The sequence below is a fragment of the Stylophora pistillata genome, chromosome 11 (assembly GCF_964205215.1).
Source record: "Stylophora pistillata chromosome 11, jaStyPist1.2, whole genome shotgun sequence".
NCBI classification, from domain to species: Eukaryota; Metazoa; Cnidaria; class Anthozoa; order Scleractinia; family Pocilloporidae; genus Stylophora; species Stylophora pistillata.
The window spans coordinates 5,857,243-5,882,160 of NC_142529.1; the positions used below are offsets into that span (position 1 = coordinate 5,857,243).

The window sequence follows — 24,918 nt, forward strand, 5'->3', positions numbered from 1 at the left end:
AGATACCTTTCAGCACAAAGTGGAAAGTAATCAGAAAGTGCAAAACTTACAACAATGTCAAAAAAAATGCAGACTGTGTCTTATGAAAAATATGAAATAATCTGCAGGAAATATTTCTGCACCCTTAACAAACGTAATGAATTAGCATCCTCGTGCCCCCACAGGAATAGATATGTAATTAAAAACCTTTATTTAGCGCGCGTAACAAAATAGAAAGCACCATAGCGACCATGTCTTTGAATTTAAGTGCCAGCATCCAAATGTAATGGTCATTCGTTGATGTTGCCTGATGAGTGTGGTCATCCTTAGACCATACGAAACAGGACTTTCGCAGCAATAAAACGATGAATCACTGCTGAAGTTCTGAATTGGTTTGATTTAATATATGCTCACTAGTTTACTCTAGTTTGAGCACTCTGGCATGGCTTAGACGACACCACAAATGTTGGGTCGTTTGGGGTGACCCTCTCAGTTCTCCTCCATCCTAGCATCAGCACTGATGCAGTTAGATATAGATATAGATATCACTGTCTGCAGTCAGATATAGCTCTTTGGCATATATAGAGCTTTGCTTTCATGTCCAAATTGAGCACTCTACCTGGGATGAGTAATTGCTGTTGCAATTGCGCAGCTCACTAGTTTACTCTAATTTGAGCACTCTGGCATGGCTTAGACGACCCCACAAATGTTGGGTCGTTTGGGGTGGCCCTCTCAGTTCTCCTCCATCCTAGCATCAGTACTGCACTGATGAGGCCCAGAAGGCCGAAACAGTACTGTCTGCAGTTAGTTATATCTATATAGTAGCAAATGGACTACTCAAGTTATGCACATATGGATTTTAATACAGCCTGTTTCGTAGACCAACAAAAGTTGATCCACTCATCAATCAAAACTCCATACACACTGAGGCATCGTGACGGTTAACTAACTCAGCAACGTGATCACATGACATTGCTTAAAAAATTTAAATCTTGGAAACAATGAAAACCGTACGCGCGCCGATAATAACGTTAAGAATACTTAAGGATATATATTCGCCGATGTCTACAACTGGATATTATTTCACTTCGCTTGTTTAAAGAGGGTTCATGTGGATAAGACAAGATAAAAAAAATTCTCATTGAGGCATAATTTGCAACGTTTTGTGGCATTGGAATATGCTCTAGCCCCAGCAATAATTTTCCATGAAATCGAATAGTCTTCCCTCTTCTCCTTGAGTTTCCACAGGTACTTGCACAGCTCTGTGTCATTTCGCCGTCTCTCGTGGTTGAACGACATTCGGTGGTTGCGCCATCTAGTCTTAAAATCTGTCGCTGTGAGGCCTGTGAGTTTCTTCCCTGGTAGCGACTGTGGCTTGGTAGACAACTTCGCTTTGCAAACATTCCCTCATAAAGGGCATTCGTTTTCGTTTCTGCGGTTGCACAAGTTTGGTGGGCGGCTTTCTCCGGACATTTTTGCGTTCCTGATTGTGGCTTTGTTATGCCCGTCTATGATCTGTTTCATATTGGGTGTGCACGAGTAGCTCAGTTTAATAGTGTTCCTATTGAAGACTTTCCTCAGTTTGTGGGTGACTGGAAAGCACTTGTCAATAAGGTTAATGAACGTTCTGCCAAGGTTGATCTTGACGTTTCTGTTAAGTGGTGGGTTAAACCAAATTATGTTTCTTCGCCTTTTGGTTTGGTATTGCGGTCGTTGCGGTTCCGGTACAGTGAAGTTCAGCTTGTATGTGTAGAAACATATTGATGAATGTGCTGTGGAATTGACCCCTCAGTTCCCTATCTTTCCGTTTCACAAGATTCTCGGCCCTTCCGAGGTCATGACAAAGAACAAAGACAGATTTGTTATTTCGAAATGTAAACCCGTTCTTAATGATTTGAAATTAAGCTAAGCACTCGCGCGTGCTTCGAATTACAATAGCCATTATTATTGTAATTACAATTAGATCTGTGACGTAATAAGTCAATAAACACACTTTGCTATTCCTGAAGAGCCGCAACAGCGGTGAAAAGCGTAGTGCAAAAGCAAAGAAAAAGAGGACTTTCGTATATATAGAAAGTTAAAAAAAAAATGCGAGGATGGACAACTTCTGACGTAAAAAAAGATAAAAAATTTTATAAAAACGTTTCGGTCAGAGACCTTCAGTTATTTACAACTTTTGAAATAAAAAAGAGCTTTAAATAAGATCGAAATGCTAGTGATTATGTAACTACAAGTGACGACTAATGAACTGGTGCTAATAAAAAGATGACAAAAAACCAAGCTACAAAGAAAAAAATGGACAAAATACAAAAGATAAAGCCTAAAAACTAAGAGATTAAAAAAAATAAATGAGTATCCTAAAATGAGTGGCGCAATCGAAAAAGCAATGCGGCAAGCATTAGAAAAGGGTAGACCCACTTTTAACTACAACTGTAAACCGTACCAAAATCCCAAAACAAGGCCTTTGGAGCCCGAAAGGGCAAATTAGCAACAAAATCCCTAGAGAGGTCCTTAAATGATACTAATCATAATAAGATCTCCTGGAAGGGCCTCTAAGTCTAATCAACACCTAAAAGGCTGACAAAATCCAAGAAAAGGGCCTTTGAAAGATTAATTAGTAACGTCTAATACACCGAATCAAAATATGGCGTCCAATTTGAATTGCCATCGTTCTGGACTGACTAGCCTCTCACACATGTGATAATCCTTTTGTGTTTCCACGTCAAGACGAGGCTAGTAAGTCCAAAACAATGGTAAATCAAATTGGACGCCGTATTTTGATTCGTTGAATACAAGATGGAAAATTATTTATAGCATATTCTGATTTTAGAATGAAATTCCTTTCTTTCATTCAAACCATGGGGTGCCAAAGAGAACAGCTGAGCACTCTAATAAGCCTCTTTTGCGATTAAAAGCCTATCGATCTCTTCACAGCAGCTTGGGGCCTGTACTTGATCAATACATTTTCTAATGCTTGCCGCATTGCTTCTTCGATTGCACCACTTATTTTAGCCTATTTAGTTGTTTTTTTTTTTATCTCTTACTTTTTAGGTTTTATCTCTTGTATTTTGTACATTGTTTTCTTTGTAGCTGGGTTTTTTTCATCTTTTTATTAGCACCAGTTCATTAGTCGTCACCTGTAATTATGTAATCACTAGCACTTCAAACTTATTTAAAGCTCTTTTTTATTTCAAAAGTTAATTTTTTATCCTTTTTATGTCAGAAGTTGTCCATCCTCGCATTTTTTTTTTTAACTTTCTACGTTCGTGTTTGCTGTGAGGTTTGGATTGCGAATCTTTATTGATCCTCCTGGCGCGGTGCACCTTTGATGGCCTGAAAGTTCTACTAACGACTATATATATATTCTGTATACGAGGGTAACCCTGACCCTGTACACCCCAAATAATCATACTTAAATAGAATAAATGTTGCAAAAGAAAATTTGCCCTGAGCGGGATTTGAACCCACGTACCCCTGTTACTAGTCAGGTGTGATTACCACTACATTATCAGGACAACCATGCTGGCAACACGGCAATCGAAGATGTGATTTACGTGATCGGAGATGTGGTCTACCGGGAAACTTAATTTTCAAGGTGACAGGGTAGGGGAAGCCTATAACCCCATATGAAACTTAACTAAGGATCTATTAAAGGTTCAAATGAACGCAACAACTGAACTTTAAAGTTTTTAAGTTTACCGCGCATTATGCAAATTTTCCTAGTATATAAACGATAGTCACATGAATATTCTTTCATTAAACCCCTGAAGAGTGAAGCGATTCACGAAACAGGCTTGTCGGGATGAACTTGTAGTTTACTTGTCTCTTTCCTCCCACAACATATATATATATATATATATATATAACTAACTGCAGACAGTACTGTTTCGGCCTTCTGGGCCTCATCAGTGCAGTGCTAATGCTAGGATGGGGGAGAACCGAGACGGTCACCCCAAACGACCCAACCTTTGTGGTATCGTCTAAGCCAATATATGTACATATATGAGTTGTTATTTAAATTTTTTCTGCTTAACACAGGTTGATCAGAGGGTGATTTGCATGATATTCGCGGGTAATGTTTGTCTTCCTTGTCCAAAAAAAGGAAGATAATATGCAATGATATGAGGACATTTGAGTTAAAAATGCTAACATTGATATCAGTGATGTTAGGGGATAAAAATGACACACGTTTTACTTGAGAGATTATTCTTACTTTTATTGGGGTGGTTCCGCTTCATGTGAACGTTTAATACAGAGACCTTTGGGACTCAGTCAAGGGTGTCCACGACCGCTTAACAGAGGTAACCAAACAATAGAAGTGAAACTTACAGTATTGATGGGGAAAATGTTGTGACTTTAACAAATGATCTGCTTATACAGCGTGACTGCTTAACATGGCGCTACTTACGCCACCCTGCAACATGCTTGGGATTAGTAATCATTAACATATATAATAATATTGGTTTTCTGTACCATTCTTCTATTAATAACCACATTATCTTTGTTCTTCCAGCCCCCAGTGCACCTACGTCTTTGTCTTATGTAGGTGTGCCACCCAGCAGTTCGCATGGTCCAAGAATAATCTTGTCTTGGAGTAAGCCTACCGAGCCAAATGGAGTCATCAGAAGTTACAATTTGTTTTACCGTCACGATGGAGGTGCACCAGTAAATATTTCTGGAATAGACAAAAATGCACTCAGTCACACAGTTGATGTGTTAGGAGGAGTAACCTATCAGTTTCATGTCAGAGCTGTGACTATTAGACGTGGTCCAAATCAGACGATAACTGTAACTACCAAGGAATATGGTGTGTTCCTTAAATTTGCCATTATGTGAATTGCAGTGCACTCAGACACATTTACATGTATTACGACATCTAGTGACCTCATCTTGGTGATCCTTCATCTTTGAAAATAATTAGATTTTTAATTTATTTTCTGTTTGTATGATTTGATATGCTCACAATGAAAATAAGTATCTTGCATTACTAGAAAACTCTTTAAGTGAGTTTAATCCGTTAAAACTTTCTTCCTACAAGGTACATGTTTAAATGTTGCATAGCATGAACTACCGATCAATTCTACTTTAATAACAGGTACATTACGGCATACTAACCCGTTTTTCTTTTTTTTCTTTATTTCGTGTATTTTTATTCTATCTTTTTTGAACAATAACCTTTCAATGTCTGTTACAGGTTGAGCTTATTTCTAACATTTTGAGACTACTACCACGTCATTCTGTTTCACATTAGTTGAGTTTTTTTTCATCCAAGAGTAATTAATACATCATGAAAACTGTTTCTCGTGTTTGTCAAATAGAGCCTAGTCGTGGACCAGAAGAGATATCTTCTTCTGCACTGAACTCCACAAACATCAATATAACTTGGCTTGAACTGCCAAGAGAAGTAGCCTATGGTAAAGTCATAAGATATGAAGTGAGGCTCACTGTAGTGGAAAACTGTACGAAGATCCAGTTTGCCTTTCATTCAACCATTAACACCACCATTGCCTATGTTCTCGTGACTGGACTCTCTTTATGTGCTAAGTACGAAGTGTCTGTTAGAGGCTACACTGCTGTGGGGCCTGGACCCTACAGCAGACCTGTAATGGTGCAGACATTGGGTAAGTGAGCTTGTAGGGAGCTTTATGAGGTAATTACAAGGGTGGGAGTGGAGCTGAAAGATGGTAACAACTTATCAGAAAATTTAGAAAACACGGAGAAAGGTTTTTGGTTTCGAGCCAAGGCAAGGGTTTAACGAGCTCTTTGAGTGTGTCATTGACACATAATGTAACCTAACATGTTCTCCTCCAGAGTAAGAGCTACTTTTACAACTACTACCACTACTACTACTGCAGCTCTTGTTGTCACCACCGCTACCATTCTTTGCTAGTAAATAAGTAAGTAGACCTTAATTAACAACCCGGCTGAAGAAGACAAGCAGTATGCAGTCGAAACGCTGCAATCCACCTCCCAAGTGACCAAATCGTGCGACAAACAGTTACATTTCTCTTTTAAGTGTTATTTACCACGAGGAACAGTTCGAAAAACTGCGAAAGTTGAACTGAAAGTAATCCATATTTGTTTGAGAGCATTATACTCTTCTCCTTGATAACGTAAAGCGAAAGTGTTTCTCAAAGCGAAATTCGGTGTCTTGCCGTTGAGCAAAGTAAAAAATGTAAGTAGATAATTTGGTCTGTACGAACAACTGAATTAAGACCAGAAAAGGAAAGGCTGTTGGAATGACGGAACACTTGGAATTCACATAGGATTTTTTTCGGTCATCTGTTTTTGTAATCAACCTGAGGTTGGCTATCAACCGAGGGGCTTTCATGCTATTGTTAAGTTAAAAGGGAGAGGCTGCAAAGCCTTCATGCTGCTTTGTGTCCTTAGCTTTGTTAAGGCATGTCTAATCCATGTTTATCAATAATCAGGGAAACCTATCATAAAAGATCTGCCTAAAAGAACCATTATAGCAATTGGTGAACTGGTGGTGTTGACTTGTGAGGTTAGTGGAGACCCTGAGGCCTCTGTTACCTGGACCAAAGACGGACTTACTAGTCTAGCTCGCGCTCAGTTGGAGAACAACGCCAAAGTACTTTTCATACCAGATGTTGTTCCTGGTGACAGTGGCGTTTATGAATGTAAAGCAGTGAACATGTTTGGAGAGAGCCGTACAGCTACGATAGTTATTGTCGCGGGTACGTTCAAACTCATTTGCAATTACACTGAACATTGTGTAGCAATTGGATGATCATTTCTTCTGTGAGGATTATGTGGAAGAGTAGGTGTATAATTTTTAACAATACGTTAGAGAATTTGCCAATCTCAACCAAAGTTAATGACCAACTATATTTTTACTAAGCGCCACGCTGATCACCATGGAAACAAGCCTCAACCATACTCTAGCCACTTTTGACAGGTCGTGGACTACTTGTTGAATTTGAAGGTTGAAATTAAAAACATCAGTAACAACAAAGCAAACCACCACTAAACGCGCAAACTAAAATTACAGGGTAGTATCCCCTTCTCCGTTGGTATGAGCATACGATTTTGTAAAAATTTCTTTTGGTCTCATTACGTTTTTCGTTTGTTTGTACACAGTGCCACCCAGAATTATCGAAGAGCTTTCTCCTTCTTCAGTGATATGTGAAAAGCAAACTCCGTGTTTTCTCTCATGTCAAGCAACAAGTTATATTCCGTTTAACTCCTCTTGGACGAAGGATGGTCAGGTTCCAACTGGTGATAACGTGAAGTTATTGAATAACAGTCTCATTGTCACACCACGGGATGCACAAGATTATGGGGATTATGTGTGCCACGCTACAAACACCTTTGGGTCAACAATTTACAAAATCACTCTGGTTGCTCCTACAGATAATCAAGATCTCGATGACGGTAAATATTCTTCTTTAAAATTCGAACGCTTAAAGGTTTCTTCTAAAATATTTTGGAAAGCCCAGAACTTTTAAGCTCGGTATGAAGTTTTTAGGCTTCTTTATACAACTGTTTACACAGGTTTAATCTTGTCAGTAGCAAAAGCAACCTTATGTACTGGTCTCATACACCGACGTTTTTCAGTGTGAAGTTGCATTTTCCTTCTCTAGTTAGAAAATTTGTTAGTGTGCAGGTCGATCATGCCTTACATAAGAATAGCTGTTAGGTTGTAAATAGATTAAAACACAGCTACAAGTGCATTGTTGAGAGGACTCAAGGCTAAATAATGTCTTTGTTTCTCCTATTGGTTTTCCTCCCGGTTCGAGATTTCTGGAGGTCATATATGTGACTTGACAACAAAATTTCGAGTTCATAGGAATTCGAACTTTCTAGCATTCAATGAAGTTCTACCACGAGACGAGACAGCAGAAAGTTTGAAATTGTATTCGTGCTTCGGGGTTAAAAGAAACGTCATATTTCTTAATGTAATTCGACTGAAAAAAGAGAAACACCAATGCACTGAAAGGAAGTAACTAAGCAATATTTGATTGCTGGTTCGAAAGTTGTTTGTTTTCTTTTACCAGACACACAAAGCATCTTACTTGCCGGTGTCATCGCATTGTGTTTTATTGTGTTCGTGTTGCTCATTACAATTTGTGGGCTGATATGGCAGCGAAGACGAGCTGTTCCTAATAAAAGAATACAGAGTAAAGAAGAAATTGACTTTGATGGCGTCAAATCTTCACCTGATCAACTGTCAAGTAACGAACAAGCTTCAGACCCAAACACATATATGGAACTCAAACCCAGGCATTCGCACCAGGAGTCTCATGTTCCTTCTGAGTATCAGTCGTTACAGGAAAAACCCGAGAGTCCCGGATATTACAATATGGGGCTTTAGAAGGAAAGTGGCGAGAAACAAAATGAAGAAGTTTATGAGGAAATACAATATTTCCTAAACTGATTTTGTAAACTTTTAGCTCAGATTGTCCATCCTGTTTAATATGATAAGCTTAATTATATACTCATTCTCTATGTATAATCTCATAGAGATCAGACGCCTAGTTGACTTCACCATTAACACCATCTTGCTTCCCTATTGTATGTTGACGTCAAAATTTGGTAAGAATGTCAGTGCTACACTCGGCTGGACTTCGTGTGCCACTGTTTTATCCTCACTGCATTTTGACGTCATCTGTGATCAAAGACGAAACAGACGCACAGGAACATCCAAGTGTTACTTCGGTTCGCGACACACCTCTTGTTCTAGTTCGCTAAAAGAAGCGATAAGTAAATTTGCAATGAAATTAATTCATTTAAACTGTCTTCCTCATTCATTCAAAATTAATTTCTTAAACCTTTCTTATATTTTACTTGTATCTGTGTGATTATATCTTTTGCTTTTGATGTCTGTAAAATGTACAGCGCGATCGTAACCTTTAGTTATAACCCTCGGATTAGGCTAGGGGTAAATTAGATTAATAACTTTGGGCGAGGTTCCCAAACTAAATGAAACCTCTTAAAAGAAGATCACACATAACTTCGTCAATTTGGCCTAACGAATCCGTCTTGTCAAATATGAACTAATATATCTTATTAGCCAAGCGCGAGGGCCGTACTGGGAGAGTATCGGCCCGAGGTCTTGAGAGTACGGACCGAGCGCAGCGAGGTCCGTACAAAAAAGACCGAGGGCCGATATTCTTCCAGTACGATCCCGAGCAAGCTTGGTTAATAAGAGATTTATTATATACGACTGAAGTTCAAAGGGACACAAGTGCGGTATCATTCGGGACCATTGGGGACAGTGCCCGTTCCAATACCGAGAGAATATTGACCGGCAATAGAGCATTTTGATTGGTTGATTTTAGTTATTGGCCCTGTGACTGCCCGAGTCGTGTAATAAATGTTGATATACCATTAGGGTTAGTGTTACTGCTTGAACATTTGAATTCAAATTAAGGTGTGTTCCAGTAAACCACTAGTAAAAATAAGAGCCATTAGATGTAAACAATAGTAAAGCTTAATAAAGTGATATCTCTTTCACTCATAAATTACCTTTTAAAGACTGAAGGTTCTATTTTTTTAGTCGTTTATTGGACATTAGGAATGTGTTCAATATATCTTTATGCGCAGTAAATTCTTTTCAATTGTAAAAGCAATATATTAATTTGCTTTCTTTAAAGCAATTGAAAAAAGCGAGGGCACAGAATATTATTGTTGGGTGTTTGTAGATAGGAGAATAGAAGATGGTAGAATATTTTCACTCCTTAAGATATTTTTAGATTATAGAGTATTTACAGATGGTAGAAAATGCTGGGAAAGATTGTTCCAAGGCAATAACATCTAAATAGGTTCTAAATGTAAAGAAGCAACAGAATAGTTGTAGAATAAAATACTAGAATAAAATGTTTTCACGAAAGGAAGTGTCTGATCGCGGTAGACCATCTCCTTTTTAAAACCAGACATTCAAGGCAAAACTGTATGTATACAGTTTTAGCGCCAGGCTTGTCGCAGAGCTTCAGTTGCTTTTAAAATTATTCACCACGCATTTACTTGCCCTGCGTTGTGCCCGCAACGCAGCTTCTTATGAAATACCGTCGATAGTTCGAATGTATTGTCATCCAGTGATGTTCTTCTTCCTTAATTTCAATACTTTCAGTACATTTGATTAGGTATCCAGTTTTCTTAATTATGGGACTTTGCTTGCACGCTAAATGCGAGCAGCACGGCTGTAGGAAACCACCCGCGAGACTCTAACTTGAGCCTATTTACGCCGGGTTTGTCGACATTAAGGACAAGAACTTTAAACTTGTTGTGTGAATAACCCTCGGCCGATAACAATTCAAGACATGACATGATTCCTGTAAAATAGCGAGGGTCTCCCAGGGGTTTTGGGGAGCAAGGGAACATAAGCCTATTTTTAGGGAACAGGGGAACAAAACTGTACAAATTAGAGGAGAAAATATTATTGTTTTTGGTGTCTTTCTCTTTTGCGGGAGGGAATTGAGGGAGGCGATAAGAGGCAAGAAAATTTATTAAACGGGGAACAAATAAGGAAACAGGGTGGGAACATGGGAACATAGGAGAATTTTGGAAGGGAACAAGGGAACAAGGATGCACACGAGATAGGCTCTTTTGTTCAGTATAATTAATGCATAGAAACTCTTTGGACGCGTCTAAGCAAGTATGAAGGTTGACACAAGGAGAGGTTTGTTTGATGATTGCTGCCCTTGCTGTATTTCTATGCTGGTCAGGTTTCTCTAAAATGCGTACCGCGAAGAAAGCCTTTTCACGAAATCCAGTAATAATTAGATCTTTCGGCAGCTGTCGCACAAGAAGACAATTTTTTTTCCTCCACCCTCACTACTGTCTGTTAACCCAAACTTGTTTCAATATAGTATACATCCGTATTTTATCACTATGTCCCAACAGTATAACTTAAAGGATTTGTATAAAGAAAGCAATTGCATTTGGAAACCCTAAAATGTCCGGGATTAATGTTTAAAGAATCCTGATTCCGTTTTAGTCAAGCAATTTTATTTGTTGCAGATGTGATTTAATAAGTCAGTTATAATGATTTAGCCGGCTTGAAATCCTTTGCCTTTTCTCTAGTACATGGAAATGAGAATGTATTCTGACTGCCATTAGAGAACTTCGAGGGACCCATCCATCTTAAACAAAGTATTTACATTTTAAATTGTAAGCTGCTTACGAAACCAAACAGTAATCAACTGAAATATGCTGAAACATGAGCTACAGTGCATAGCACTCTGGGAAGTATGAACAAATTCCTGCTCCTGTCATCTTGTTACGGGACTTTAAAGCAAGGCCCACGCAGAGTGTGATTGGTTTGCACGAACCGCGGACGATATTGTTACAAACTATACAAAGACGAGCTGGAGTAGTGAAGATCAAAGATATCTTTTGTCTAATGAGCGTTTTGTTACAAACAGCCGGTCAATGAAAACAATAGTAATCGCACACCGTGACACACTCAATCGATTTATGGCGCAATTTAGTCTCGAGCTTTGTTTCCGGGTAGCTTTTCTCGCTGTACTTCTTCCTCTGACTTTAGGTGAGCACTATTTCATTTGAATTCTATTATAAATATCTTTTTTCAGTGTAATGTTTACGTTCAGGGTGCTTGGTTGGAGATTTGTTGCAGTTTTGAGTGCTGTAGCCTAAGGCTTTCTCGCACGGTCGCTTCTTAATCCTCATTGCGGACAACATCGATATAGGGTCCTTCGGGATTTGCATTTTTTTTTTATTCAACTGTCACCTTGAAAGGAACGGTACAGTTGAAAATCCCTCTGCATTTATATCAATGAAGCAAGACAATGTAATGAGGTAGAGATCGACATGTGTTTCAATTTCATTAAACAACACTTATAAATTATTGTACTTGTTCTAACCAGCATTATAAACATTAAGGTTTTATAGTTCCAGTGATCATTAATTTTGTTTTTGCCAATGTTTCTTTCATTAAAGAACTGTACGCATAACAAGGTATGGATCAATTTATTATAGATTATGCCTCTTCCAGCATATAGATCTGTTAACTCAGCTATTCTGTTGGATCTTCCCAGACATCCCTACCTTGCACCTCAGAAACTACAATTTACACTAAAAGAGAACTTCTCTTTGCTCTAAGAAAGCCAGTTTCAAACCCACTTTTCTCAGATTTATAGAGGCAGTCTATCTACCCAGTGCACCACAACAGTTTCTCTAGAAACTAAAATCATTCCCTGTTTTCTCTAAAAATGGACCATCAGAAACGATAATTATATTCAAAGTATTTCAATGGTGTAGATTTGATTATTCAGAACCATGTTACCCCTATGAATGCTTTTAAGCATGTGATATCTCCCATCAGTGTCACTAATGAATCAAACACTATAAGGTCATCAGAATAAAGGAAATGATTGCAGACTCAACAAGCTCTGGATTCTTAGAAAAATTCACAGGAATTCATAAGAGCACAGTGTGCAAAACTTGCATACTGATGTTAGGGTGTAAAGCTTAACAAGGACTGACATTTCTTCTTCATTTGTAATAGAATTGGTAGATCATTTTGGAAGCAGACTAGCTCTAAGTTTAATTACTGTTTTTTTTTTTAAGTCAGGGAAACTGTTTTTATAAAGGGCTAACCTCATGATTTTCCCTATTCAGGATGTATTTTTTATATTTGCGTTGTAGCTTCCTGAATAGACGTTATGTTATTTTAATGGACATTATAAAGTAGAGGTAACTAATACAGACACATAATTATAATTGCCTCTCACAGCCAACCCATTATCCCTTTTGCAATAATTATCAGGAATGTGTTGTAATGCAAATGTAATTTTGTTTCTACAGGAGCTTGTGTTGATTTAGATCTTGGAATGAGAAGGGGAACAATTCCAAACAGTAATATAACTGCTTCTTCTGTACAAAATGCCACCACACCAGCCAAGAATAGTCGACTGAACTACACATCAGGATCATCATGGTGTGCAAGAACAACTGACACCAACCCATATCTGCAGATTGATCTACAGACACTTCATATCATCTGTGCTGTGTCTACTCAAGGAAATTCTCAAGCAGAGCAGTGGGTGAAGAATTACACACTACAATTTTCCACAAACGGGACAACTTGGACAGACTACAAGGAAGGTGGACAAGTTAAGGTATGTAGGAGATACAATGTGAGAGATAAATTAACTGCTCAAAAAAATGACAGCTATTTTTAACAAAAATAACATAACTTGGACTCTAAGTCTGATATGAAAGAGTATCTTACAGGTAAAGTGATATCGAAGTCTTGTGCTAAGAATTGTTGATCTTAATGCTATTTACACTTTTAATATTTTTGTTCTCACTATTTTCTCAACTTGCCAAAAAAATTATTGATGATGAGTTGACTATATTTACTATTTTGAAGTTTCTGAGAGGAAATGATGACAGGAACTCAGAAGTGAAGCATGTTGTTTATAAAGTGTTAACAAGATATCTGCGATTCTTGCCAAAAACACACCAGGGTGGGGTGTGTATGAGAACAGAGGTGTTTGGAGTGGAACAAAAGCTTAGTGAGTTTGGAACTTATACCAGGAGCCCATTACCCGGAGCTTCCATCTCAGTTTTACCCATGAGTCAACCCTGTCCCGTATCTTTTTATTTTTAAAACTGAGATATTTGCAGGAGTTCTTTAATCTTTCTGCACTTTCTGCCATTATTGAAATAATTTCGTGCGGCCTGCCTGCAAGTGACACAATAGAGACCACAGCTCTCTTATGATTGGCTATCTTAAAAACATGTTTTTCTTGTTGCCATGTTCCCACCAATAATGTAGCTCCATTTCCTGCCTTTAAAAGCACACACAACCCACAACCCACAATTCCTCTATTTGCTCCATCAAAGGGCTAACACTTGGAACATCAGCTTTTATAATCATAACGGTGGCCAATTTACTATTTCAACTTTGTTGATGTATTCAAATTATTTCATTACCCCCACCGACGCAGCCCCAAACAGTTTCTTTAGAAACTATCAGCCTTTATTCATTTATATTTTAAAAACATCCGCGAAAACCACCATGGGAGGTGCTTCTAAAAATAGAAAGATACATGACAGGGTTGGCTCAGAGGGTCAGTGTGGAAGATGGAAGCTATGGGTAACGGGCTCCTGCTTATACTTATTTTTGCATGTTTGCCATTATCACAGTGCTTGAAATTAAAAAAAAATCCAGGTTACTGTCCCTATTTCAAAAGCCAGGTAACCAAAGCCGTGAATTTGGTTGCCCTGATGATTCCTTGGTTGCCTGGCCGGTAGAAAATCACATGGCGGTCAAGCTTGAACTAATCCCATAGTTCTTAGTGTGCAGCAATGGTTTTCGTGGAAGTCTGGGTTTAAGTTATGGTATATTCAAAATGGCGTCTTTGATCCTGATCACCTCCAGACAAGAAACTTTGTGTTTGTTCCTTACATTTTCCTACCTGGCAATGTTTTATAAAATTTACAGATATCCAAAACACAGGAAAACGCTTAGCTGAGGCAAATTATTATTAACTTCACACTACCGGAAATTAACAAAAGAAAATCTTCACGTAGGTCAGGTGCTGTTTATGGTTAATTTATTTTCTATTTTTGGCTGGGTTGTCCGTTGTTTTTTTTCCCCGCACAACCAGCCTCTTAATTTTACTAAAAATTGGTTACCCAGTAAACTTTTTGGTCGTCTCGGAAAACCGGACGACCACTAATTTTAAGCACTGTTATCATATTATTATTAATTAGTATTGTATAGGGTAGTCTAAGATTATCCTTTAAACAAATTTGTCAAACCTACTGTCTGTTATATATTTTGATTTGGTGTGCCTCTTTTGCTTGTTATTTGGATAATAGCTGGTATGCACGTGCCTCTGATTGGCTGAAAATGATTGAGTGCATTTTTTCAAGTTAATTAAGTGCAAAGTTGTAACAGACTAGTAGTGCAAAGTTGTAACTGAGTGTGTATTACAAATAGCGCTCATATGCACTGTCCCTACAAAATTCTGTTTGTCTTCACTTACTATAATGCCTTTCTTTTGTGTAAATAATTAATAAGTATAATATGTCATGATTTTGTGTTAATTTCTGTTAATAATAAGCTTGTAATTTTTTTGAAAGACTACAGAATTCCTCTTGCCACACACTAGCTAGTGCAATTTTGTTTGCAATTTTGAAAGTTTAAAAAATCTGCTCATGCTCATAGTAACACTGAATTGGACTCGATCAAAATCATGTTAATACCTATACTAGTAGTATACTGTACTTGAATTGGCTCAAATTAAATGGTAGATATTTGACTTTTATGCACTCATCAAAGAAATCCAGGCACTTGTGATAACCTGTTATTCTTATGATGCTCAGTGTTGAATTGTTTAAAAATCCACCACAAGAAACTTCATTCTGAACTTTAATAAAATCCGGTAATTTTTTGTTTGAAGTTCAATTGTAATTTTTGCGAAGTGAAATGCACATTGAAGGGCAGCACTCAACCAAGATGCATTACAGGGGTACAAGTAGCCATTCTAAGCATTTTCTGTTTTATATTTTTTCTACATTTTATTATCCAGGGAGTGTTGACTATAAATTATTACCTTACAGGATGTTCTATGCAGGCCATTGGTGTAGCCAAGAGTGACACTATTCCAGACAGCAGCTTCTCAGCCCCATCAGAATTTAGTTCAGTATATGCAGCTAAATATGGTCGCCTAAATAATACATATTCATGGGCACCTAAGGGGAACAGCAATGCTGATGATTACCTTCAAATTGACCTGCTGTTTGAGTACGTCATCTGCGCTGTAGCTACGCAGGGAAATCCAAGGGCTAGGGAGTGGACAACAGAGTACAAGTTTCAATTATCCCTCAATAGTGCAAAGTTTGTCACCTATCAGGAAAACAAAGCTGACAAGGTTGGTTTATATGAACTTCAAAGTTATTTTAAGTTAGACAAATAGTTCACTTACAATCAGTTTTTGCAGGACTGTAACACCATGCTTGTATTTACGTAAAGAGGTAAGCTGAAGAAAATTCATTTTCTTTCTCAATTAAGTCATTTCTTTCCTAAAGTGGCCACCTTTCCATTAAATAGAAGAGTTAGCCATTTTCTTGACCTATTTCTTATCCTTGTTTTACTCTATTACAACAAATTTTTAATCATTACAACAAATTGGTAATTCAGTTTTTCTCAAGATTGCTGTTCATGTGGTTTTGGACTGTATACATAAATGATGGTCATGTTTATGTACATATTAAAAAAGCCAAAAGTAGCTCCTACAACACACTGATTCAATTTTTTTAAGTTAAGGGGAGGGACACAGCAGATGTGTCTACTTGGTCAAGACTCAGCCTCAGTTATCTTTTGAGTGAATGACAAACTGTTTCTGGAACACCCATAATTGTTCATTCCAGCAAAAACACAAACCTGTGTGCTTAGTAACTTTATGTTGTTCTACAGTTTGCTTTCAGTATTAGACCATGCCCAAAATAGGATTCTTTTTTTCTTGTTTTTCGCTTAGTACGGATGATTAACGTACTATTAAAGTTAAGCCGACTTGATCAGACTTGTTTAAGTTGTGCTGTTCTTGCCCATTATAAACCTAAAAATTCTATCTTTCTGTTATTTGTTTATCAACATCTATACAAAGGAATTATAAATTTAGGAAATCATTACAACTCGACGACGGTTTAAGGTGGCTCAATAGGGTTATGCAAGATCACGAAGCGCGCACCAGTGACATCAATCGAAAGTTAATTTTTCTCGTTGTTTTTGCTATTTTTCAAATCAAAGCTACTGAAACTAAAAAAACAAGGGGCTAAATTTGCTGTACAACAGTCACCTCTGAAGTCAAGGCTTTTAGTCCCAAATTAAAACTACTCAAATATCGCCATTTTTTGACGTCTGTTTGACTTTGATTTCAATTTTCTTCAATTTCCTTCGGTAAAATTTTCTATTATTCTCTGACCGGGTAGAGTCTGACAAGAAGAAACTTTTGAAATCGAAAAAAATAGGGGTTGTCAAGGTAGTTTTTTCGCTTTTAACATTTTTGTTTTTTTTGGCTGAGCGAAAAACTTGTCCTACAAATTTTTCTGATAAATTCACAGCAAGGAAAGCTAAAAGGGTATAACATCTCTGCCAAATTTTAAGGAATTTCACCGAAGGAAATACGAGAAATCTGAGGAGGAACTTTCTATTTTCTCACCTCAATGACAACCACGTGATCAGAATAGGAACTCGCCAAGATCGCTATTTGAGCATGCGCGAACTTTCGAACCACGCGGTTTTGTCGAGAACAAGTGTGTAAACACGGGCGGTCTTTATCTTTGACGTTTTTGTACAAACTGCTGTTGACCTGAAAGTCAGTTGAGAACATACCTTAATTTACTATGCCGCAGAATCCTTGGAAATCTCTTCGAAGTGTTTCAAAATTGCGGAGACTATTCTCGTCGTGTTTGTGACCCTTGGAAGCGATGAGCGACTGGACAATGGCGGTCTCGTCAAAATACACACAAGACCTTTCCGTCCAAATCGTTGGTACAAATTATTTAAATCCTCATATCTTAAGCCACTGCCAGCAATTTTTTCGGCAATGCTTTGCTTTATTGGGCTATCAGCATGACCTGGGTTGTACAGCTTTCCTCGAAAAGACAAGAGTCTCTAGTGACGGTTGTCAAGATATTTCAGGTCTTCGGCGGCGTCCTTGACAGAGATTACAGAACTTCTGTTCACCAGCATTTCATCAGACAAAGCCAACCTAGGCGAAAGCAAGATTCTTCGAAGAGCGATCACGTCCTCTAGGGCGTCGTGGGCATCAAAGGTGGTTTGAAATAAATGTTCGTAAACAGAACTCTGCCCAGGCTTTGGAAATTTACCTTCTGCGTTTTGGATGGAAGAGTGCTTGCTTTTGATGAGTGATTTCATCAGTGTCAGAGTGTCTGCAAACCGGATGGAACTGAGCTCCGCGATAAAATTTTCGCCACCGTTTCGAAGAAGTATTGGAATAGGGACCTTAAGATACCCTGGACGCGGCCAAGGACGACGTGAACCGGAAGTAAATTCGCAAGGTCTCAGTTTTAATTTGCATAAATGTCACGCCACTTGACGGCCACCACCTCAGTTGCGGCGGCGACGAAGTTTATTTTGGCGGCCTCTCAGAAAGGTAAGTCATTTTTCCTAATTCTTCCCTTAAATTAACAAGTTTTGCATGAAATTTGCAAACATTATTATAAAAGAAATAGATTCCTAAACTGTCTGGTTCATTTTTGTTTTCATAATTCAGATTTACCGAGCATATAGAGGGTTTTTGTGTAAACGTCAAGTCTTCAGAAAGGAATCCGAAAAGCAGGTAAATCTGGGTAAATTTCCTCGGACAGTTTTGCTTTATTTTTCATTTTAACCTTCATTCTTATCGTGTAAAATTAATCAGTGGCAGTTTAGGACCGCTTTAGAAAATGATTTTGCATTATTTATATTATTTTGCACCATTATTCTTCGACTCGTGTTTGTTTTGATAAAAATGGCGCCAAAGATTTGATTGAAATTCTACTTTCTCTTCCTTTAGTATGGCAATGGAATGGACAAACGACCACGACATTGCTCTTGCTCGGGAGGTTTTGTTATTGGAACCGTACCGTCACAAGGCGAGGACAGTTGAAAGAGGAAAAGTGTGGCAAAAAGTAGCCGACAACCTCAATTCGCATGCCATATTAAGGTTTCTTGTCACAAAGAAATCGGTTAGGGAGCATCTTAAGCTTTTACTGGACAAGTATCGTGCAAGAATGCAGAAGGAACGGAGAGATAGTGGAGTGGAAGTGGAGGAAACAGAGCTGGACCGAGCCCTCGAGGAAATCAACGAGAAGTGGGAAGCAGCTGAAGAACAAGATATATTATTGTTGAATAACAAGAAAAAGACAGAGGAAGACAGAGCGATGGGAGAGGAGGTCCGAAAGAGGGCGTGCGAAAAGCTGAGTGAAACGATGAAACGGAAAGGAGAAGGTGAGGGTTCGTCAGAGCCGTCGAAGAAAAGGTCAAGAAAGGGTGGCAATGATACAATAGAGTTTCTGAGGGAAAAAGCAAACATTGATATGGCAATGAAACAAGAAGAACAGAAAGCCAGAAGGGAAGAGCACGAGCGACAAACAAGGCTTTATGAACTAGCACTTGCTAATCAACAACAGCAGCAACAACAGAGCAATCAACTCATGAGTTTGATGTTTGGCCTCATGCAACAAATTGCAGGAAGAAAAGACAGTTAATCTTGACATGAAAGCATTCCAGAGAATATACTTTAATGTTTACTTCAGAGTGCTTGTTTCTACTTAGTTCAACAGTTACGTCTTGAAGTTTTGACGACTTGTTAAGTTTGAAAAGCTTGATGGCATTTTGGGATGGAATTCCCTTTTGTGTTCTTTGTTGTCTACATGTATGGTAACAACAATAAAAGCCATTGATTGTTCTTTCATTGAGGTGGTTTTTATACAATTAACTCACAAAACTATTTTGTGAACATTACCATAACCTAGTACATTCTTATGCAAAATAGTCCTGTAGTGTGGGTGGTTGTAAGTGAAAAAACTCTGAGGTGAGATTGCCATACAAACAAGTAAGAGCATTTTGTAACACAGCACATACTATATAAAGTTTTCCAATGCTACTTAGGCCAATCTTCAGGTTTTTCTTAAAATCAATAAACTTAAAGTAATTAACTATATCACCAAAGAGCCACTCCACACAACTCCTTACTGAGCTCATTGAAGAATTAAATGCCTGCATCTGTGGAGTGAGAACTACATTTCTGAAAGGGGCTTGAAGTTGTACCCTTAAGGGGTATGCAGGGTCCCCATATATGCACATAGGATGTCCCGCTGGAGAATGTGCATACTGCTGTAGCTGTTGAAGCAGTCCAGAATCACCCAACATGCTTGCATCGTGCTTCCTGCCTTCTGAAATTCATAAGAGTGAAAAGTTTTGAGTTTTAAACAAGACTCTTAGGTATTGGTTAAACTTGAATAAAATGCAGTACCCACCTACAGGTCCATACATATTTGCTATGATGCCATTAGGTAGTGCTACAGACTGAAATTTCAGGGCGTGCACCCTTTTGTGTCCATTATAGACAACTCTTTGATTTTCATCTGGTCGTGCAATTGGCCTAACAGTACCGTCCACAAATCCAAAACAATTTTCAAGGGCTGCACCCTTTGCATACACAGCATCTGCATACGTTTGTAAACGTGCTGGACTAAGAAGGTCGTGATTCCATTGCTTGATTCTCCATCCATGGTTGTCATAGATAAAGTCAATTACCTTGTTTGTCACCATACTCAACACGGGGGCTGGTCTGCCAAATCTTGGTATCATATCTGAGTACCTGCAAGGGTATGAAAGCCTTCGAAGTAGCATACAGATAGCTTCCATACCGTCACAAACGGAGCCCTGGTTACATACAAAAGCATCAGGTATTTGTAAACACTCTGCTAAATGCGGTAGGTCGCGTTTATTTACACGGAACTCTGCTCTACACTCCGAATCTGCCATTTCTTCGAGGTCAAATCTTTCGTACTCGTCATACGGTAATTCTAAGTTCTTTGAAAAGCTGCAGTCATAGAGGAGCACGAATTCTTCGTCAGAAATGATGTCGGCTAAATAAGAGCCTGTTAAAAGCTCTCGGGTCTTCTTAAACGACGTCATAGCAGCAAAACCGCCTGATTTCAGCAGTCATTCTCTGACTGAATGTGTTTGTTGTTATGTGTTTCGGCGACCGCTTGCACAACGCAAATCTTAAGGCTCGTATTTCCCGCGCAGAGGTGGCGGTCACGACCCATGCCCTCTCGGACGTGACCGCGTTCTTAAAGGCAGCCGCGTCCAGTATCTTAAGGTCCCTAATATCAAATGTGGCGGCGTTGTGTCCAGCCAAGATTGTGCAAACAGGCTTTGTGGATCGTGTTGAAGCTGAATCTATTCTGGCCCTCAAAAAAGTTAAGAACTGCCTAAGTACTTGCGATAACTCAAAGGCTTCTACCAGTCGATTATCTTTGAAAAGTCGGCGGATTCCATTGACAGTTTTAACTGTAAGTTTGTTGACCTTTGACGCGTGAGAATCTCAGTCTCTGGTTGGTCGAATGTAGCATGAGAATTGTTTAGCTGACCTACCTACGGCAGCGACCTGACATACTTCTGCTTATTTTCCCGTTGAATTTGTCTCGATGTCAAATAAAACAAAGTGATAAAATTTACTGTCATCAAATTTTTCCTTTTGAACTGTGGGTCTCGAAGTGCATTTCGGAACTGCATTTTCGTACTGTTCTTGTTGTTTCGTGACAGCAGCGGTTATATCATAAAGATCAGTGATTGAAAGTTCAGAATTGTTCAACTCCAATGTTGTCGCAGAAGAGTTCAGGTTCAGGCCAATGCCACTTTCATACATGGTACCTTCTTTACCCTCGTTTTTCGAGGTTTCTGAAATCTGGTGTTTGTGTAATTGTGATCGACGTCGTTTGAATGCAACTGTTGATTTCCTTTGTTTGTCCTTCGAACTTTTCATGTCCATTTTCGTATTATGGTCTACACAGAAAAGACCTGGCTCTATGTTAAGTGACGCTAGAGTTTGAGGAATTTACCTGTAACCTAAATTTACTTGAGAGACAATGCAGGACACTATAATCATTGCTTTCACTTCCCCCGTAAAAGCGAATTTTGGGGTTCTTCGAGCCCACCACACTGTTCAGAGACTCGTTACGTTGAGAATTTGCTGCAGGTGCAAGTTTGTTCATAACAATGTCTGTGCTATATTCATCAAAGAGAGATTTCAGGGCCGATTGAATGCTATCTCCTTGGAGGTCTTTGCCATAGGGAAGATCTCTGTGACAATAATGAGAAGGGTCTTTCTTGTATCTACACCATGTTTCTCTACAACCAGTGTGGTCACCAAATGCATGAGGCACAATGCTTTGGATTGCAGATTTCATGTTTGTAGCATCCCCCTTATTTTGTGCAATACAGTATGTAAAGGATTTGACAAGGTAATTTATGACTTTCTGTGACAACACTGAACTGTTGGGGAACTTACTTTGTTGGCTCAAGTTGTATAGGTGTGTTGTAAGGGATCTTTTTATGTGAACTGTATCACTTCATTTTTCCACACCATAGGGTACCTTTTGCTCTAGGTGAGGTTCAGTCATTGAATCATCATCCCCGGTGTAAATTGAAAATTTGACATTTGATTTAGTTACCTTATTGAAAAGTTCAACTGCAGCTAAAGGCTCCATTGACTTTGAAGAGCCTGAATGATTTTTTCTACAGTCATGGTCATTTGGTTGTTTTCCTGCCTTTTTAGCTTCATCACAGGAGTGGCACATTTTATTTTTTGTTGTGTAGTCAAGGACCTTACCAGTTGAAAGGCCCATGACTGCAGCATGTCTGGTCTTAGAGTTGAAACCTCACCCCCGTTTCTGCCACCCCATGTCATAAGAACAGGCAATAGGTACCAAATTGTTCTGGTCAGGCTTGTTACCATTTTCAATTGACTTCTCTCGTTCAAGGTTTAGGAACTGCTGGCAACTATTTTTTGCTACTAGCTCTATTGCCTTTCCAGCTTCCCTTTCCCGATTTTTTAAAGTCGATGAGTTCAGTGCAGGCACATTGAGGATTGAAAGTAAATTGTTTAAATGGGTGTTGCCCACTCCTGTGTGTAAACAGCCAAGGGCAGCTCTCGTGTTCACATCAAAGGTCAGTGGACTGCGTGCACCAGATCTGTGCTCTTTAGATGTTTTAATGGTGTTTCCCCCATTGCATTGGCTGCATATAACAGTAAACGTGCTTGCCAAGCCACTGTGCTGTTCTTCAATAACATTGCCAAGAGACAAAGGGCCTAGAAATATTGTAAAATACACTGTAAACTAACAGGGAAAAAAGACTCCACAATATTTTTTATATGGCCACCTTTCCATTAAATAGCAGAGTTAGCCATTTTCTTGACCTATTTCTAATCCTTGTTTTACTCTATTACAACAAATTTTTAATCATTACAACAAATTGGTAATTCAGTTTTCCTCAAGGTTGCTGTTCAAGTGGTTTTGGACTGTATGGTTACATGAATGATTGTCATGTTTATGTACATGCATATTAAAAAAGCCAAAAGTAGCTCCTACAACACACTGATTCAATTTTTTTCAGTTAAGAGGAGGGACACAGCAGATGTGTCTACTTGGTCAAGACTCAGTCTCTGCAGTTATCTTTTAAGTGAATTACAAACTGTTTCTGGAACACCCATTGTTCATTCCAGCAAAAACAGTCAAACCTGTGTGCTTACTTTATGGCATACATGTAATTCTACACTTTGCTTTCAGTATTCTGCATATGTATTAAGTTTTCATCATGTGGACTTTATTACTATAACCATTACCTCATATAGCTTCACACTAATATGTGTTTTATCTCAAAAAATCAGGAAATGTTCTAAAGAATACAGGGGAAATATCAACTACTAGTAACTCATATTACCCACACAGAAATACTAGCAGTAATCTTTGTGTGCTCATTGAAAAGATTAAAAGGTTTAACAACAGAGCTATTAAGTGTCTGTGTAAAAGGAAAATAATTATTTTATGTTTGTTGGTGATTTCCTTCTAACATTTATGCAAACATCATGAACAATTACAGTTTGCACTTGGGATCGCGATCACATTTTCCCCTGAAATAAAGATATTATTGAAGAATCAGTTTGTTGTAAATAAATTGAAAAATTCGTTGCCATGGCAACATTGCTGGCTTGCAATGCTGGATCCAAAATTAGACTTGACTTGAATTTTCTTAAAAACTGGACGGTGAATTTATTTTAGATCTTGCATGCGTCCTTTGACTGTCTTGGTCTAGTTGACTGTTAAGTTTAAAAAAATTCTGTCAGAAAGTTTAAGGAAAAGAGGCCTTTTTTAGAATTCATCGTTAATATTTTTTCCCTCTGACAGAATTTTTGTAAAACACGCAGAGCCGTTCAAAGTTAACGTGCGAAAAAAAAAAAAAAAAAAAAATACACCGAGCGGAAACGGAAAAACATAAGTCTAAAGTTTCAAACTTCCGAAAATTTCGACTCGACAAGATGGGAAATTGCGCATGCGCAGCATTTGTGTCACGCCACGACACTTGCCACGGACGCCACGAAGGTTTTGGACGTCTTCTTCGCCGAACGTCCTTCGCGCTCCTCTAAAGAGCTTTATTTTGTGAAGAGAGGTTTACCTTCTGGGTGGATTGCGCATGGAAATGGCTGCTGCTCCATTTGCCTTCAAAGTGCTGGATTATTTTGTGCAAAGTGTTGGGATGTTTTGTTCCTCTTGGAGGTGATCGACGCGATGTGGTTGGCGATTTGCTAAGAATGGAGACCAGTGCTTCCTGCCCACCGTTGTTGTAAAGATCTTTTAAGTCATCGTAACACAGACCGCTTTCTGCAATTTTCTGAATGATGTTTTCTTTGACGAGGAGCCCGTTATCGCCCTGTGAATAGAGCTTGTCTTTGAAAGTTTACATGCGTTCGTGGCGTCCGTCAAGAAAGTCCATGTCTACGAAAGCGAAGGAGGCGGATTTCACATGCTGTTGTTTACAATGTCAGCGCTTGTTAGCTGCAACGGGGATTGAAAGAGGACACAGTGGAGGGCACGTACATCTTCCAAAGCATCGTGTGCTTTGAAATCTTTAAAAAAAACAGCTGGATACACAGAAGGGAGACTGCTTTTACATGGTTTTCCGTCATGATTGAGAAGAGCGTTACATCTTTTAGCGAGTGTTTTGATGACTCAGATACAATGAATATATGAAGTTCATATATTTTGATGACTGTAAGGCTATCGGCGAAAAACACTTTCTTCGACGATAATGTTTCTTTATTGGAATTTCCAGCACATCGTCGGAGTGTAGGAGTGTCGAACACAGAAGAATTATGGCCAATTAAAACGGTGTGACAATGCGTACTTCTTGAAAGGAAAGTGGTA

At 38.6% G+C, this 24,918-nt stretch overlaps 3 protein-coding genes and 1 pseudogene across 4 annotated transcripts in view; 2 read left to right on the top strand and 2 right to left on the bottom strand.

Moving 5' to 3' along the window:
• The window catches only part of LOC111342857 (receptor-type tyrosine-protein phosphatase delta), a 75,465-nt gene that overhangs the window by 22,846 nt on the left and 27,701 nt on the right, over nucleotides 1-24,918 (top strand). The window contains exons 10-11 of one of the 2 annotated variants that reach the window (XM_088737366.1): nucleotides 4,493-4,786; nucleotides 5,298-5,600. The exons of the other annotated variant lie outside the window; for it this stretch is intronic. Of the exons in view, the coding sequence (XP_088593492.1) occupies nucleotides 4,493-4,786; nucleotides 5,298-5,600 (597 nt within the window). The remainder of the gene's footprint in view (nucleotides 1-4,492; nucleotides 4,787-5,297; nucleotides 5,601-24,918) is intronic. 2 annotated transcript variants of the gene reach the window in all.
• LOC111341100 (uncharacterized) lies at nucleotides 17,267-19,397 on the top strand. Its single transcript, XM_022948057.2, has 3 exons — nucleotides 17,267-18,095; nucleotides 18,216-18,281; nucleotides 18,498-19,397. The coding sequence occupies exon 3, from the start codon at nucleotides 18,499-18,501 to the stop codon at nucleotides 19,189-19,191; it is 693 nt and encodes a 230-aa protein (XP_022803792.1). The 5' UTR covers nucleotides 17,267-18,095; nucleotides 18,216-18,281; nucleotide 18,498; the 3' UTR covers nucleotides 19,192-19,397.
• On the bottom strand, nucleotides 19,194-20,821 carry LOC148719799 (uncharacterized). Its single transcript, XM_088737462.1, has 2 exons — nucleotides 19,963-20,821; nucleotides 19,194-19,878 (listed from the first exon to the last, which is right to left on the bottom strand). Exons 1-2 carry the CDS (start codon nucleotides 20,624-20,626, stop codon nucleotides 19,466-19,468), a joined length of 1,077 nt encoding a protein of 358 aa, XP_088593588.1. The 5' UTR covers nucleotides 20,627-20,821; the 3' UTR covers nucleotides 19,194-19,465.
• Nucleotides 21,099-23,344, bottom strand: LOC148719800 (uncharacterized; annotated as a pseudogene).

Excerpts from the sequence above, each read along its gene's own strand:
- LOC111341100 (XM_022948057.2), top strand. The coding sequence starts at position 18,499 with ATGGCAATGGAATGGACAAACGACCACGACATTGCTCTTGCTCGGGAG.
- LOC148719799 (XM_088737462.1), bottom strand. The coding sequence starts at position 20,626 with ATGACGTCGTTTAAGAAGACCCGAGAGCTTTTAACAGGCTCTTATTTA. Across the intron at positions 19,879-19,962 it reads AAATATGTATGGACCTGTAG|AAGGCAGGAAGCACGATGCA; the intron begins GTGGGTACTGCA and ends TATGAATTTCAG.